Source organism: Anabas testudineus, chromosome 19, assembly GCF_900324465.2.
Source record: "Anabas testudineus chromosome 19, fAnaTes1.2, whole genome shotgun sequence".
NCBI classification, from domain to species: Eukaryota; Metazoa; Chordata; class Actinopteri; order Anabantiformes; family Anabantidae; genus Anabas; species Anabas testudineus.
Window position 1 is genome coordinate 10,416,275 of NC_046628.1, and position 18,208 is coordinate 10,434,482.

The following is an 18,208-nucleotide window of genomic DNA, read 5'->3' on the forward strand; positions in this document are numbered from 1 at the left end:
GACTGAGCTTTGTCAAACACATTTATCCATGATCCTGACCATGATGCTCCTTAGACATTTTCTAGAAAGGTTTAAAAAGTATGTAATGCATTTTATTCTCTGCCTCACCACAAGCAACACGTTCTTTCTTTTTCTGGAGCTGAATGTAAGTGCGCTATTTCCACAGCCAGAGGCAGCAGACCAGCTGATAATGGAGCACAAATAAACCTCTGACCTCTGGTCAAGATGATAAGTGTTATCAATAAGTGTGTTCTCAGTTGTGGGTTGTTTAATACCCTCTGGACCCTTTCTTGCTAATTTTCTACAATGCATAATTAAATTAACTAACACCATGGTAATTACAAGATCTTTAGCTCGTGGGTAATTACTCAGCCAATCCCAACTATAACACACAATAGGAAGTCTATTGGCTGGTATCATAAGTAATCAACCAACATATCACACTTATACTTTTTCTATAAATTGCTCCAATATCACCACATATGGTGATGGTTTTGGGGCCTTCTTGTGCATACTGCTTAGACATTGGCTAATGGTGTTGATGAAGCATAGAGAGATGGTCTCAACAGGTAAAAGCACACTTTAAGACGCCCGGAGGACCTCAAACAATTGGCCTCTTTGTGTTTGTTTTGTCTCTTTGTAGTAATTAGTCATTTTAAGTTAAAATCATTTCCTCTGTTGTTCATTTTAAAGGCATTTGTTGTTTTAAGTGTCCTTGTAATAATTCTGTGTCTTATTCTAGTTATGTGCCCTTCAAACAAGAAGTCAACTCAGTCGAGATTGACTCTTAAAGACGACAAAAACATTATCACGCAACTGGTCTTCTCGTTATAGCTGCCATCTTAATTTAACCGCAGAGGCAGAAGCAGAGGAAGGAGGACAAAGAAGGCCTCGAGTGAGACAAGTCATCTGAACTACTCTTTCAACTTGCAGGACTTCAGACAGCCAAAGGACAAAGTGAAGACAGAAGGGCAGCATTAGAGGAGAGTGGGTGAGAGCAGAAAGAAATGTGGCGGTGGATGGGTCAGTGGAAAGAGAGTCAGCAGCGTGGGAGGAGGATTGGGAGGACATTAGAGACGGTATAAACAAGCCACCACTATGACCAAGTTAGTGACTCAAAGTAGATGCAGACTGGTCTAGACAGGGAGTATAGATAAGATGTATGACCACGCTAAGAGAAATAACAAGGATATAAATAGAAAACTTAACTGGAAAAATAGAGCAAGGCAATATACACCACTTTTCTGATAACAGTGACTACACTGAACAAGAGAATAAAGGGTGAGAATTTGAATGATGATTGATAAAACTGATGAACTGAATAATAACTTGTCCAACTTCAGTACGCTTCTCTTGACCAGAAGATGGCAACAAACCAACATATCTCTCTCACATCTGCTCAAGCTATCAGAGAGTTGTGCAGCAATGGTTTCACGAGCAAACAGAATGCCATTAGAACGAACGACGGTTCCCTCGGTGTAAACAGTAAGGCTAATGTGAATTTGTGCAATAACCCTCAGAATTTGACAGCAAAAGCTCAAGGCTGTGGTGACAGAGCTGACATGATGTTTGTGCATGGTCCCTATCATCATGTGAGTTTGCGATGCTGCTGAAGTCAGGCAATTTATCTGTCTGTTCAGCTTTTTTAACTTAAACATAGCCTAATCAAGCTTGGCCTAACCATGCTTCTGCATTTAACCTCTACAGTATCTCTTCCTCTGTGTCTTCTTTCTTTCTAGTTTGAATTATGTCAGATAAGATAAACACACACGTCTATCTTCACATCATATCTCATTGTTCAACATTGTTTTCTCTCCACATCTGATTTTGTCTCTCTGATTTATTCCGCCACTCTCTCCCCCGGGTGATTGCATGTCATAGTTGTTGTCTACCATTATATTCACTGTTGTCAGTCGATGAACCCCTGATGATAATGTCTCCAGCAAACAGCTGACTGTACAAAAACTTGCAGCCGTCATTGACTTTTGTTATGTATGTCTCACCATCCTCCTCTTTTTCCCAGTATAATCTAGCATTCACAGTTTGAAACTCTCTGTTTTTTACAAACATCTCTGCACTTCTGCTGCTCTCAGCTCCAATAATTATTTCAGAATTGGTGCTTCAGTTTAGGTCATATTGAGCCTGCCATTGAGTACACGCTGTGTCTATTATGGTTAAATAGGCAAAAGATCGGTCCAACCCAATGTTCAATGACCTCCAGAGGTAAGTGGATGGATAGAAGATCCGATTAACATCAATCTGTGGAGAACGATGACAAATCGTATTTGAAGAACTCAGACTCATGAGTTACAGGCTCGCTCCCTCCTGTTGTACCTTCCTATCAATATCCAGATACCAGCTGATACAGCTCTTCCCCCACCAATAACACAAGACAACCAACTGTTGAAATACTTTAAACTGATTGTGCTATCCGATGATTGCTTTTTGGGATAACCTCATTGATTTCTCTCTATTCAATTATTCCCTCTGAGGTGAAAGATAACTCAGTTAAGGGAATTGAGTCTTTGTAAGAGGTCACTCTGAATTACACTGTGAGCTTCCTGTGCTAAAATGCTATCAGGCTGATTGGGTTTGTGAGTGTTTCCACTCTTCTGTGTTCGATTGTTCTGCTGATAGTTTACAATGCCAGCCAAAAGTCAAACTAATAGTGCTGAGCAGTGGCCCTGAATGAAACAGTCAGTTAGCAACAGATGAAGATGGAAAAGGACTTCAAAATGGGAGCTACGTAACTTGACATTTGTCTAATGTCCTTGAGATGAATGGTAGAGATTAAAATGGAGTCATTTGAGGTCATCAGCCACAGATAAAACTGTTAAAACTGAATTGTGTCTGCGTGTCCTTGAGGCTGCCACAAATAAAGATTTAATGTATTCATGAGTTATCTACTAGAGCTGTGAGCAGTTGAGAAAAAAACAGGGTGTGTGGGTAAATTATCCAGTGGAAACATATCTGAACTGATCTTTGTTATCAGAAAAGTAGTCTATGATGTTATTAAAGTGATAATCAAATGTACTTTTTCACTTTTAGAAAATTAAGAACTTGTGAGAGACTCAAGCTGCAAAAGCTCACACTTTCTGACATTGCACACCAGAGATGCTGATTTCTTCAACAATGCAGCTACAAAGCATCATTCATTTCTGCCTCTGTGCCTGTTCACACCCTGAGTTGGTATCATGCTGGTCATTTAATAATTTTCAGTTTATGTGATTTAGGAAAGCTCCCACTAAAACATATGACATTAAACAGATTACAGACTGCTCTCCATTATGAAAACAGACCTGATGGATGAACATGAAACAAACTTTTGTTTTTAAAGTGAATGAATGACAAGTGCCTCATTTGTACTACATATGGTTCCACATGTCTACAATGACAAACATTTTACAAAACATCTATTAAACAACTCATGAAAAGCACAATATCAAGAAAAAGCACTGTTTTCCTATTAAAATGAAATATGGTTTTATTTATAGGGTGCAATTATGTGCAGAAAGGAAGTATTTTTTATAATAGAGTAAGCTTCAAATGGGAGGGTAAATCAGTAGCTGGCCCTCCAGCAGTAGCTCTCTCCCTCTCTCTTCCTCTCACACACGCACGAACCACGCATGCACACGCATGCACACGCATGCACCCCTCCTTCTCCTGAACCAGCCCAGTTTTCTCTGCTCATAATCAATCGCTCGTCTTCTCCAGTCCAGTCTCCGAGGTTAAAAAAAGTCAAATTTACAGTTGAATTCGTAAAAACTTAGGACTGCTAAAACTGTGTGGATATTTTTGTGCTTAGTCGAAAATGCTGCTATTCCTGCTGTAATTCGGCGATGAAGATTTTATTCCTATTGAACCACAGCGCCGTGTTTTGGCCGATTGATTGGTGAGGTCTTAACATTTCTGCCCGTGGGGAGCCGCGCAAAGTGTGCGACTGAGAAGGTGAGGACGCTGTGGGGAATTCACACAACTAAACATCGGCTACCTGTGAAAATGTGTTTAAAGAAAACAAAGCTTTAATGTTGTAATTTTGAGGTAACTTGAAATACTATGAGATTTAACTTTCTGTTTACCAGGTCAGGGCGGAAAGCGCTAATTTGCCAAGTTAGCTTAATTAGTGTGTCAGTTATTGTTGCTAACGTTTGCTAGTTCGGTTATGTTCGACTAAATGTATATAAATTAATATAAAGTTAGCTAGTTGATAATAAGGTTAATTAACACAGCACACTTTACTGAAGTTAAAAACAAAAAACAACCCTACCTGTGTTTGACAGTCCTTTACTAATTAATGTTGATTGACATTATGTAAAAGTTAGCTTAATGCTAGCATCTGAAATGTATCCACGGCATGTAACTGACTGCGAGTTCAGTTTTAATTAGTCTGTCAACATTTTGTAATATTTAAATATTAAATCATAAAAATAATGGAATATGCTATTATAATTTACAGTAGCAGTTGGTCTCAACTAATTAAAAATATTCAATTAACCATATTTATTACATAATTTTTTTTATACAAATGCATTAACAAAATTATGATGTCCAATTGAGCAAACAACTATTTATTGTTGTAACTATGATATAAACAATAAATACTTTTGCAGTAATGTATAGTACTTAGATGTTTCACATTTTAAGCTTCAAAAAGTTTTTAAAAGGTTTTTTTAAAGTATGAACATAAATATTATAACATTAAAAATCACCATGGAATTTTTTGTTAACTGGTAAAATATTATTTAGAAACTGTGATTAATGTGATCAAACATTATATCTGTACTCTCTTTGCAGGCATATGGGGATTGAAATCTCTACAAATACTGGCTGGGAAAACACAGAAGATAAAAAGGACAGAACAAGGTATTATCTAGAGATAGTGTTGAATGGACTCTTTTTTTTAATAATCTTTAGTTTTTGCAGTTCTCTACACTAGCTCTCTACGCTACAGTCTGCATCACACATGTTTCACATGCACAATCTTTGTGTGTGGTTTGACATCATCAAGTGGATTGCTCACAAAGTGACCTCAAAATACCCCAGGGGCTCTGTGTCTTAAATGTTAGTTACAGAGTTGAGAAAGTTTGGGTAACTACACAAAGGTAGCTTTTCCCCAAGTCATATCATTATTTTATTCAGCTACATCAGCCAAGACATGTATGATATGTGGTAATGGTGGTCTCAGCTTGTGTGTTTCATTTAAAGGAAGATGTTTATTCTGCTTGCTGCTGCTTTGCTTATTTGGATTTATTCCTAATTAGCACTCATGGATTTTTTTTCCTGACAAACACTCTACCTTGTGTGTTTGACTGAATTTCTGGAATCTCTTGCATACCCTAGAAGCAGCCCACAAGACACAACTCTGGTGAGGTATTATCAGTGTATTTAATTTTTTTTCTCTTGACATCTTCTACACTACATTTACATAAAGTCATAACAAACTATTAAACTATTATTATACTTAGCCATGCTTTGGTTTTTTGTACAGAGCATCTGAATGGCCTATTTTAGTCTTAAGTTCCACACACAAACACAGGGTATGAGAAGTCTAAACCTATGCCCTAACTTTTTATGTCTGCCCACTTCCTGGCAGCATCTTATTGTGCGTCATTATGGGATGATGTGTGTCCCTGGATCAACACATCATAACAGGTGTCTGTTTCATTTAAAATGCTGAACATGTGCTCGTAGTGTAGCTGGTTTCTATCTGGCTGAGGTCCGCTGTTGCATGCCATTCTCTCCTCTCACTTTTGCTCTCTAGTGTGTATCTAATCAAGAAAAATACTTAAAAAGGAAGTGTAATGTCAGCAAACCGCAACCTTTTTACAGGTGCCTTTTAAGTTAAAAATGGTTGTGTTTCTTACTCAATAGATAGATTTTGGGTGTAGCATTACCTTAATTGTTTTAAAGGAAACCACAAACCTTCATATTCACAGCTTGAAGCCTTCTTAGACAGGCATGTACAAGGCTGGTTGCTCTTTCAACTAACGCACCTCAAATAGTTCTTTTACTGGCACTGTAGGAAACTGGAGGCTGCTGGTCTGAGGCTGGAACACATCTGGAGAAATTCACTGCACCACTTTCAGGAATTCAGTGTGGTGTTATTAGCTGCCTGGGCTACGGAGCTTTACATTTTGATACCAAATGGTTTGTATAAAGAAATAAAGTATACGCAGAGTTTAATATCTGGTCCACTTTTCCCTACTTTCAGCCAATTCATGTAGATGCTTGCAGCAAAGTAATTGACTTCACTGATTCTTAGCCCGTTCTTGCCATCTGTAAGACTTGTGTTTGTGCTACTAGGACAGAATGTGACTTTCAATAACAAAGTCTGAATTTATTTTTCTAAACTGAGTCTGAGAGTTAGAGAAGGCTTGTTAACTCTTATGTTTGCGGCAACTGGAACTGGTTTCATGGGAGAGTTTTTGAATAATAATAATAATATTTTTTATCAATAAACTAAGTGAAGTGTCAAATTTTCCAAGAGCCCAACAGAGAAATCTGCTAATCACCACGTTCGAAGAGCAAATACTGTCTGCTCTGTGTTTCTCTCCACTTTCCACTCACCCCAACAGGTCAAGGCAGATGGCCGGCCACCCTGAGCTTGATTCTGCTGGAAGTTTGTTCTGCTACAGGGTGTTTTTCCCCTTCACTGTCACCCAGTGCTTACTTAAGGGGGATTGTTGGGTTTCCTCAAACTGAAGACCTAATTTGGCCTAATACCATAGTCCCTAAACACTAAAATAAAGCAGTTTTGTATAATATCCAACAGCAGGATAAAATAATTGTCTTCAAATACTGAATGTCTCAGAGCAACTTTGAGCATGAGCATTTATCACAAAAATAAATATTTCCCTTAGCACAGATGAAAACATTTTGAGGACAATTTGAGCAAAGTCTAACGTCTGCAATAATTTAAATCAGCAGATGGTTGCATTGTTTGTTTTTCATCTTTTCAGACACTGTTTGTCTGCAGCCTCTGCTCACACAGGCCTGTTTACCCAGTTAGCCAGCCATCTCGTGTGCTACTGCCTTAGAGCATCTCCAGTCCTCATTCTCTATCTAATGATGGTATTCAAAACTATCATAGTATATAGTATGTAAGACTAATGCTAGCCTTTATTATTGTCATATTGTTCCATCCAGTAATGTTAATAACAGTGCTTTTTACAGGATAAGCAGAGTATATAAAGTCAAACCAATTTTATATGAGGAATTGTTAATTAAGTGTATTATCAGTGTAACTTAGTAAAATAAATGGATGTATAGTATAATATAATATAGTGTAACATATAATATAACATGAGATTTGTTGTGATTTTTGGACAAACACAGTAATGACCTCATGTAAAATGCCTGTCAGGGACATTCACCTAACAATAGCAATTATGGTTAGACATTCTATTATCGTCATTACTCTTCCATTTGTGTTCTAATGCCAAGGGTATGTTTAGACATAAGCTTCAGGGCACAGCTATTAAAAGAATCAAGGATAAATGTGTGGAGAATTGTGGAGAAATGCACTATTCAAGTGCTTGTCTGTGAACTGTGTTTGGAAGTCTGGGTGCTTCTATTTTTTTTACAGCTGGCAGAAGACCTAAGTGTTCAAACTCTGTCAACAAATGGAGCTAAAATAATGTACTGTAGTGTGTGGTGACATGTCTTTTTATTTTATGTGTGACAAAGAAAGACAAAGAGATTTTTTTTTGTTGTGGCTTATAACATGGGAGTAGCCACAGCAGATCATGGTCCACACGTTTCACACAGGTTTTGCCCCAGATTCCCTTCCTGATGCAAGTCGGATCACAAATTGATGACCCCTGACAACCACTGCACCAACTGCGCCACCTCCACAGACACAAAAATAATAATAATTATATTTTCAACTTTTTTCTCTAGACAATGTTAAGCAGGAAAGACTGCCTGTAAACTGACTTGTTTAAGATATTTATAGTCCCTGTCTTATTTAGTGATAATATTTTATTTATTATAAAAATGTCTACAGGATAAGTGCTCTTTGTGGATCATTTCACTGTAGTGTTGTAAGCGTAGAACTAATCATTTCTGTTCTGTCCACAGGGGAATGACTGGATGTTTCTGCTGCCTTTGACTGTACTTTCTCTGCCATTACCATGAGTTGGAGTTTCCTGACTCGCCTGCTGGAAGAAATCCACAATCACTCCACATTTGTGGGCAAGATCTGGCTCACCGTCCTTATTGTTTTCCGCATTGTGCTAACAGCTGTAGGTGGTGAATCAATCTATTATGATGAGCAGAGCAAGTTTGTCTGCAACACAGCCCAACCGGGGTGTGAGAACGTCTGCTACGACACCTTTGCTCCGCTCTCACATGTCCGCTTTTGGGTCTTCCAAATCATTCTGGTGGCCACACCCTCACTCATGTACCTTGGCTATGCTGTCAACAAGATTGCTCGAGCAGAGGAGGGGCCAGAAAGTGGGGGAGTACATAGATTTCCGCGAAAATCGAAGAAGCACTATCTTGCAGGCAGAAAGCAGCATAGAGGTACTGTAGAGGCTGAAGATGACCAAGAGGAGGACCCAATGATCTATGAAATGGCAGAGGTTGAGAGCAATGGTGTGGCAGCAGTGAAAGGAGGCAGTGGTGATGGAAAAGAAATGGTTAAGGTGCGGCATGATGGGCGCCAGCGTATCAAAGAGGACGGACTTATGCGCATTTATGTGCTTCAGCTTTTGGCACGTTTCTTGCTTGAAGTGTCTTTTTTGTGTGGACAGTACGCCCTGTATGGATTTGCAGTACCTGCCACCTACGTGTGCTCTGACCTGCCTTGCCCTAACAGTGTCAACTGCTTTGTGTCTCGACCCACTGAGAAAACTATCTTTCTTCTCATCATGTATGCAGTCTCACTGCTCTGTCTGGCCCTCAATATATGGGAGATGCTTCACCTGGGCATAGGTACCATCTGTGAAATCTTACGCTCCCGCCATGTGCGGCTTCCTGATGAAGAGCTGTACGGGCTGACACGGGGTCAAGGTGTTCTTAACGATGGCAGGTTAAGGGGAGAGGATTACAGCAACTATGCTTTTTCTTGGAATGCACCATCAGCTCCACCAGGGTACAACATCGCCATCAAGCCTCTTCTGCTGTCTCCGGAGAACCACACCAAACCACTACCCATCACTGATCTAACTAATGCCAAGATGTCATGTCGGCAGAACCATGTGAACATTGCCCAAGAGGAGCGTCAGCAGTATGCCAATAATGATGACAACCTATGCAGGGCAGAGATGGGAGATGCCCCTAAAAGCGTTCATAAGGACATCCATCAGCCTCAGAGCAAGCTGGAGGCTCATAGTCAGACCTACAGCCAGCTACAGAACCATAGTAATAATCACAGCAAGCCACACCGAGAACGTAAACACCGGCAGGCCTGCAAACATGCTTCTAGCAAGGCAGAGGCTGATGGAAGCAGCAGCAGCAGTAGCAGCAGCAAATATGGAGCGACAAAGGGCTCTGAGTGGATCTAAAATACAGACTGTGACTTTTTGTTTAAATAACGTAAACCCCTTGACAGACACAGTATTTACACCAATTCCGTATAAAAAAAACAGGTCAGCCACTTAACTTATTTTGAATATTTATGTCAAATATGTAAAATATTGAGTGAAGATCTGTGCCACCAGTATGCACAGGTCAGCTGTCCACTGACAGCCCTTTCCATTTAAAACCTATGCATTTGCATAAATCTATAAATTCCTCTGGATAATAAATATTGCTCAGATTTATTACAGTTGCTTTGATTATAGTTTACACAAATATGTGTAGCACTTTTTCATTAGTATATACATGCCAGTGTCAGTAGAGTAAATGGAAGTTCAAGAAACTGTTTTACCACTTGATGGGGGAAACACATTTATGGCCTTGTCAGTAGCGGTATTGGCCTGTACTTTACAATTTTACTTTAAAGTTTTGAGCAACGTTGGAACCCTACAACTCGGAATAACTGAATATTTGTTTCATAGCTTTTGTTGGAGGACAGCAGTGTTTTTTTAATTTGGACATGTAGAGATGCCCATGCTCTGCCCTAAGGTGCCTTACTTGCAAAGAGCGGCTTCGCACTTTGACTGTAGCACTTAACATCCAAAAGTTGAATAAGTAGCTGTTTTCTACATAATACCTTCAATGGTTTAGTCTGTGCAGAAGCCACTGCCTGTTGATTAGTTTTATTACAATCCAGTAGTTAAACCCTAAAATTGTTGTTTTTGGATATTCAGAATTGTTCAGTTTCACCAAACCATGTTTGATATGGGTTGATACAAAAATACTAGGGAGCATGTTTTCAGTGGGTCATTTCACAGTTTTGTATTTCATAGAGAGAAACTCTCACAAAGTAAATTTTCAGATGTATTTGTCAGTGGATGATTAAGGTCAAATTTAATGACCCAGTCCTCTTGTTGTTACTGTTACTGTCATGTTTTTACTTGTTAATTGTTGACATACTGTATTTTTTTGTTTGATGATGCTACTTTTTTTTTTTACCATTAGCCTGTTGATTTTCAGAAGAGAAGCAGTTCATCAGGTCTGTTGTTTTTCCATGTTTTTTATAAATACATCTTTATTAATACAAACCTTTATTTACAGATTTTTTAATTGAATTGCCATTTAGGATAGTCCTTTTCACTGAGCCAGTGTTTCATTCTGTGAAAACTATTCTTAGAACAAAAGGTGCATGTTTTGAATAAAGTCTTGTGGGTTGTGACTTATGTTTCACAGATGTCATGGAACATTGTAAAGCATGATGATGATTTATGCCTGTAAAGACATGGATTACAGTTAATTCGGTGAAGGAATGTGTCATTTTATCTACTAGGATATCACATTTGCCTGTGCTGGACATAAATAGAAAACATGTAAATTCTCCTCTTTTTCACAAGGTTTTAGCTAATAAAGTCTGGCTTTTATGTCCATGTAAAAATGTATTACTGACAGCATTCTCAGTGCAGTAAAATAATATAATTTATTGAAATTATTAACTACAAACTTTTTTCATTCATTGCTGTTTATATACCAAGGTTTTATAAGTTATATTGATAAAAATGATTCCATTCTTAATGGTCTAGAAAATAATTTGACATGTGTTTGAGATGAAATTTAAAATTAAATGAGGCAGAGTAATAATTTAAATGCATACATTTCACTCAACCTAGAGCTGTCCTGCACACATCAACCCACAGACTAATGCAGTTCATTCAATAGTGAGATATTGGTCCATTGCAGCAGTTGCATATTTTATTTACATTGTTTGATTTGGTTGATATGACCTCTTGGTTTTTGCGACTTTGAGACAATAAACTTTAAGAAGTAGTCCTGTATAATCGCAGAAAACAGCAAAATTAGCAACGTTTCTGATGTAAATTCCTTTAAAAAAAAAAGAAATGTTAGTAACAATTCACAGGTCTGAAACCAACAGCGCAAGTGAAGGCATCGTTTTACCGGATGTGACGTTGCCTTCACGTTCACGTCTCCGCCAGTGTTTTTAAAAAAGCGGCGGTTGCCTGTCGACCACCTTTTGGTGAATCGGTAACAACTAATTTCTTTATCGCCTCTCGCCAAACTGGGACAAAACGTAAGTGGTCTTTATTTCTTATGCGCGACGGTGTGTTCATCAGGATACCACACGATTAATCCCCATTACAAAGTCATTTTCGTTGTGTAGTTGTCTATTATGAGGAACGCTAAGCTAGCTAAGGTTAGCTGAAGCTAACTAACCACAGCTCGGGTAGGTTAAGTTTGCTAACTAGCAAATGGGCAAAGTTAATAATTCTGTGCTTAGACTGTGTTGCTGTAGTGTTATTGTAGTCTGACAAGTACACTGACCAGTGTTTTGTGCTAACTGTGCATTGTTAAATTGGGTCTTTGAGAATGAACCGGATGACAGACATTGTGGATTATGGCTTGCTAGTTAAGCTAGGTACCGTTACACTTCAGATGTAGTTGACTTTTTATGAAGTTACAAAGCAGAATCAGCTGTCCTTTAAACATGTGGTGTTTAGTCTGCTAGCCTCAGAAACCCCTCTCGTTTCTTTTAGAAGCCAGTCTTATTTAAACTAATTGGTAATGGCATTTGTTCTTAGAAACTAATTAATGATTAACTAAATTGTAAAAATCCTTAATTTATCCTAAAATCTCAGTACACAGTCCTTTAACATAGAACAATGTGTTTAATACATCTCTGATGGACAGGGTGCTTTTTAGACTGGAAATAAAAGGGTCTCTTTTCTGTATAACGGATCTTTTAATATTTATTTATTTTTTAATTCCATTTGAGGTGTTTCATAGGTCCAAGCTCAAGCTTAGTGAGATATTTAAATCTGTGTCCACCAAATGTGATAATTTTGGGACAGCAACAGGGTCACTATCTGTTTTAAGTACATTTATGGGGTATTCCAGAGCAATCTCAAATAAGCATTCAACCACAATACCACTTGGCAATTGTAGGCTATTCTGCTTTTATTGCTAAACTTAAAAATAAACAAACAATACATTTAAAAAAATATATATTTTTGTTTTGTTGTGTCTTTTAAATAGGGTCCTGGTGTTTTCCAGTAAAGCTGTGAGGTCCTTCATGCACCAAGGTCATGCAGCAGTGTGCAGAGGAGCAAGGCCTTCTTGGCAAACTCTGTCCTGGGGAGAAGAAGTTGGAAAGTAAGACCTTCTACTTGGACGGTGTGAAGAAACGTTCAACAGCCCTGCTTTTGGAGGCCATATCTCTTCTAGGAGGGGTAAGCTTGTGTGAGGATTAAGGTAGTATACCTAAAGAAGAGGATTTGTTATAATTGTTTAGAAGAAAGATTGTTTTGATCTAGGCAGTAACATTTCAAATGGAAAGTACAGGAATTTGGCTATAACATGAATTTGTCTATCTTGTCTGTCTTGCCTCTCTCAAACTCTGAGGAAGAATATGGTTTGCCTCTGTTTAGAAGTCAATGCACTAGCGAAAACAGCGATTTTCTATTCTACTATAGTATCTTCACCACTATATTCTTAAATTTTGATTAAAAATGAGGACGTTTTTAAAAAAGAAACAACTGTGACAGTTGGATTTTAAAATAATTTTGGTTGCATGTGTAACTTTCTTGGTATGAAAAATATCTCTGAGCAGAAACCGATAACAGGTGTTGTCTTTGTTTTCTATTTTGTAGAGGGTTGAGAGTTTCCTGCACAAAGATGTGAGTTTTGTTGTAACAGAAAGCCAGGAGGGCCTGAAGGAGCAGAAGTGTTCAGATTTGAAAGGAGAGGTCAAGGGGATCAATGAAGAAACCCAGCATCCTGCTAAGCAGAAAGAGACTATCCTCAGCAATGAGAGACAGCGACCTGTGACTCCTAGACCAGTGGTACACTCATGTTTTCAAAATCCATCAAGGCAAAAATAACTATTATTAACAGATTATTTTACATGTATCTATATAGTCTGTGTTTTACATGATACATTGCTAGAACTCTTAGTACATATGTTGTATACCTTTCTTCACATGGACTTAAAATGTTTATATTTAGCTGTATTTTAGTGCCCTTCTACAATAATTAGTACTGTAAATAATGTATAGTGCTATATATTTAAATGGTAAATGTTAAGAATGCAACTGATTAAGAAGTAAAAGCTAATCTGAATATTGAAACTGTTGAACTTTTCAATTATCCATTTTTTATTTCATGATTTAGAAAATATGATAGTATATGCCACTAGAAATCATACGCTGTATAAACATATACTGTGTACCTGATATGTATTTGTCTCTACAGGCTTGTGGTAGCCGGGGGAAGGCCTTGCTTGAAAAAGCCATTCGCAACAATGTAAGTCAATGCAGCCAAAATGTTTGTTTTAGGTTTTTAATTTATGAGCATTGTTGATATATTGACCGATAAGACTGAGCCAGTTTGGTATCTTAATCTGATTTTTATCGATCTGCCTTTTAGGAACGACTGAAGGCGAGCAGTGTTTTGGCCAATGCCAGATCATGGGGAGTAAAAATTTTGCATGTGAATGGTATCCTTTTAACTCGGAAAAACATGCTGTAAACATCTGCCAACAGCAGATGGCACCATGTAAGTGCTTATGTTTGTGTTCTGAGCTGATCTCAAACCTGTTGTAAGGTCTGGTCTGAACTAAAACAGAGGTTCCCAATTACAGAACAGTGTTTGAACATCTTGGGTTCTTCCTTAATGTACTATCAGATGTCCTTTTGTATTTGAAACAGCTGACTCGAGAGAGCTTCAGTGTTAAACACAAAAAGCCAGAGGTAATGTTTTTTTGTTTTGATTTTTAATTTCTTCTTCTTCTTATTATTATTATTGTTTGTATTGGGTTTTTCTACTTCACCAGACATCCAAATATGGTGATTGGTTATAAAGAATAAGTAAGTAAATCATTTATGAATCAACTGGTAAAAGGCAACAGTTCTCAATAGTAATAGTTTTTAGTTTGGAAGAATAGCCATTTAATTCAATATGCTCAAATTAAAATGTAATTCTGTGTACAGCAGCCTTTGCTATTAATATTTATGAGTATTTTTCTTTTTTTATGCAGAAGAATTTCACTAAACAACAAGGGTCTCCCGTTGTCAAAGGTTGGTTTTGTATATATGAACTGTTAAAGTATTTATTCCCCTAAATTATTGAATTGTTAAATGTATCTTGGTATACTTGTTTTAACTAAAATGACTTCTTACTGTCCACAGCTACCGCTTTGAGGTCTCCTTATCTTAAAATTGAAGACTCAAGCAGGTGAGATTCATCTTCTATTCTATTTGTCCATTTAGTTTTTGGTGAAATTACTTTTAGGCCTATGTAAGTCAACGTAGTGGTTGTGTAGTATCAGATTAGATCCTTTTTTGCAGTTGAAGCCTAATGAAACAAAAGTGTGCAGCAGTGGCCTCTGTGTTTCTGCACATCCTACCTCACTGGGTGCTAGTTCTGGGGGTTTTCATTTCAGCCCAGATGATTTTCTTAATTGAACCTGTTAAGGAGTCCTATCGTGTAATGTGACTAGGCCCCACAGGGATGCTCCCCAGGAGCTTGGAGCTCAAGCGGATACGATTTCTATTTGATGAAGCTTTGCAAGCGCCACTGCATGTTCCTGCAGGGGATCTGTGTGTTAACAGGTCTTTTCATTTGCCCTATCATTTCAGTTAATTGAAGTGCTTTGACTAATGCATTGGCCACTGCTGTGAGAAAGTGTACCCATGACATCTGAAACATTTTGAGTATTAATCCAACTTGGGTTGTTCTTAGATGTGTAATCTTACATTAACTTTTGCAGAGTGATTTTAAGCATATATTGATAATAGTATTAATAGCTATAACTTCCTCATTTTCCATTTGGATTTCCAGTGACATTGCTTTGAATTTTGTTTTTCTGTGTTAAAGAGCTGTCTTCTTTTTTGTTATCATATATCCAGGAAATACAAGCCATTGCATATGCAGTCTATGACCTTCCCATCTCTGTGGTACTCGGGCCGATTTAGTCCTTTTGAATCTGCCCCCCTTCAGTTTGAAAAAAGGACAGAGAAAAAAGATAATAAAACAAGGTTTGATTAATTGTGCTGATGTCATTGTTTAAATAGTAGAAAACATTCAACACTAAATAAACTGAAGTCAGTAAGTTTCTTTAATGCTGTATAGAAGACTGCTGTCGAGGATTTACTATACTGTGGTTTATTTTGTACTAATTAGGGAGAAGAATGAAATGGAAAGCAGCCTTCAGAACAAATGTGAAAGCCCCCTCAGTTACACCCCTTCACCTTGGCGGCCACGCAAAAAAGACCTGTCTTACTGTGAATGCTGTCATCAACACTTTACTAATCTGGATGAGGTGAACATGTTTAAAAAATGACTTGGTTTTTGTTGCTTTCACTGTTTACATCTGAGATATAGCCTTTGATATGGTCTTTTTTTTTTTCTTTTTTTGTCATTGCAGCATTTACAGTCTGATCAGCACCGTACATTTGTGCTGGATGCTTCCAACTACAGTTTGGTGGATCAGCTTGTAGTTGACATGGATCCAGAGTTTAGCCTCAGTCAACCTGAACAATCAGAAGAAATACTCAACAAGTGAGTTTTGAACATTAATATCATACTCCTGATATTTTCTGGATCAGAATGGAGTTTCTGTGTCTAACTGGTGACGTTGGTGTGTTTTCTGTGCCTTCCTTTTAGACCACCAACTCCTTTGTCCATTCAGGATTTCTGTGAACTGCAGCCTCTCTCTGATGTTGAGACAGAGCATGCTGTCCAGGCCTTGCAGAACGAAGATGCCTCATTCAATGCTCACATCTGTAGCCCCTTTCTGGGCTCTCTTCCCTTTCACCCTGTCATCCCTTCACCAGGAGTCAAGCTAAATTCAGCCACTCCACCTGCTGACATCCGGTCTTTCACTTTTGCTGAGTGCCGCTTCTCTGATATCCGGCCTCAAAGTTCCAGCCCTGCTATGCCTGTATTAAATGTTGAACCAGAAGCTTACAACTCAGCCTGCCAGCAGCCTGATAATCACCATCTCTGCCCCTGCCCTGAAACTCCATGTGCATCATGTGACCCTTATGCCCTTGCCCCAGTCCTAAGCCCACAAGTACCTTATTCTTCCTACATCGTGGAGCCACACAGCTCGTACTCAGATCCCCCTGTACTTAGCCCTCAACGGTACACTGCAGAGGAGCCTGGGGAGGGAGTCATAAGTGAAATGCACATGGCAGAGAGTTTGCCTGAATCCGTCTCACCTGACAAAGTTCCAATCTCCACCCCACTTCTTCCCTTGGTGACAAATACGGAAGGAGAGAAGGCATCAAACCAAGAGAGTCCATTCGTTTTTAGTAGCATCATATGTTATAGTGGTTTTGAGTGTGATAAACAGGCTTTGTGTAGGTCTCGATCCCTCCCTCGACTGTCAGCTACAGCCCTAAACCCCAAAAAGCGCGGTCGTTCAGCCAGTCCTGGAAACATCCAGAGCAAAAGGAGGAGGGTTACGGTGGAATCTGGTAACAGTTGTAGATGGACTGAACAAAGGCATATATCAGCAAAACCAAACAATGACATTATAGCAAAACCCGAGGACTGTTTATTATTAGACAAGGCATCTTGTCTAATAATGTCTTGTCCTAACCCAAATCTCTCTTCCCTGTCCAATGCACCTGCTGTGAAAACGCTTGGTTCAAAACAGACTGCATTTTACGTTCCTGCTGTACAGAACTTCATTCAGGCACCACATCAGATTAACAGTTTGTGTCATAATAGCACCTCTGTTGCAGATCAGTCATCATGGCCACAATCATCAGCAGCAGCGAAGAACTTTGAACCTCTGCTTGAGTTTGACACTAATAAATCTCACAGTGGGTTTTACAGTCAAGACTCTCAACGTTCAGCATCCCACTCTACCTCAGTGTGCATTGAGTCAGCCCTCATTCCAGACTTGGCCAAGCTCTCTTCATCATCATCAGACTCTGACTGGGACTCTGAACTCCTGTCACGTATTGGCCCGACCTCAGCTTTGCCTCTGCCAGCCACTGAGCAGAGCTGTGAGCTCGACAAGGAGCTGCTCCAACGGCCATGCACCTGGATGCATGACACCAGTTATGAGTCACATTTACACACTGTCCTTCAGCCGTCAACCCCAGCACCCTCACTGTGTGGGGAAGACATGGACCCTTCAGCATTTTCCAGAACTGTGGTACAGATTGTCGAGGTTCAGCACTGATGATTATTGTCTTGATCACTGCGAAGAACTGGAAGAATGATAAATTATGAGCTGTGCAAGGCACCGGTTAAAGTAGGTCTTTGACTTTGCTGTTATATATCCCACCTCAAACAATAGGCAGCACTTAAGCTAATTGAAATAAGTCAATTAATTAAACACTGAATAAATATTTAAAACTTGGTGCAACCCTGAATGTAATGTCTAGTTTAGAAATGTATTTATTTTTTGTTCCAGTTGATGCATAGTGGAAGCTGTATTATGCACCCATTGTTTTTCCTCTGAACCCCAAGGCAATATTCTGCATTTCGTGTCAACTGCAGATTTTCAGCAGCTATGTCTGGGAACACATGATGATGAGGCTTTTATGAAGGGGGGCATTATTCAGTTACTGGAAGTGCTGCATCTGGATCAGATCTCACTTTCCCAAGTTGATGGTCAAACGGGCGAGGCGTTGGTAGAGTAGAGGCCTCGCACATCCTGCAG

At 38.8% G+C, this 18,208-nt stretch overlaps 2 protein-coding genes across 3 annotated transcripts; both read left to right on the forward strand.

The window, feature by feature from the left end:
• The first annotated feature begins 3,881 nt into the window (after positions 1 to 3,881).
• LOC113155985 (gap junction gamma-1 protein-like) lies at positions 3,882 to 9,811 on the forward strand. The gene is made up of 3 exons (XM_026350754.1): positions 3,882 to 3,948; positions 4,795 to 4,863; positions 8,080 to 9,811. The coding sequence occupies exon 3, from the start codon at positions 8,133 to 8,135 to the stop codon at positions 9,504 to 9,506; it is 1,374 nt and encodes a 457-aa protein (XP_026206539.1). The 5' UTR covers positions 3,882 to 3,948; positions 4,795 to 4,863; positions 8,080 to 8,132; the 3' UTR covers positions 9,507 to 9,811.
• Positions 9,812 to 11,487: 1,676 nt separating this feature from the next.
• dbf4b (DBF4 zinc finger B) lies at positions 11,488 to 18,194 on the forward strand. Of its 2 annotated transcripts, none has more exons than XM_026350508.1 (12): positions 11,488 to 11,605; positions 12,568 to 12,761; positions 13,182 to 13,373; positions 13,783 to 13,833; positions 13,957 to 14,026; positions 14,215 to 14,279; positions 14,567 to 14,606; positions 14,718 to 14,763; positions 15,438 to 15,566; positions 15,712 to 15,850; positions 15,956 to 16,089; positions 16,195 to 18,194. In XM_026350508.1, the coding sequence occupies exons 2-12, from the start codon at positions 12,618 to 12,620 to the stop codon at positions 17,723 to 17,725; spliced, it is 2,541 nt and encodes an 846-aa protein (XP_026206293.1). In that variant the 5' UTR covers positions 11,488 to 11,605; positions 12,568 to 12,617; the 3' UTR covers positions 17,726 to 18,194. The 2 variants fall into 2 exon arrangements, with proteins under 2 accessions (XP_026206293.1, XP_026206294.1); XM_026350509.1 differs by having other exon boundaries at positions 11,524 to 11,605; positions 12,586 to 12,761.
• The last annotated feature ends 14 nt before the right edge of the window (positions 18,195 to 18,208 follow it).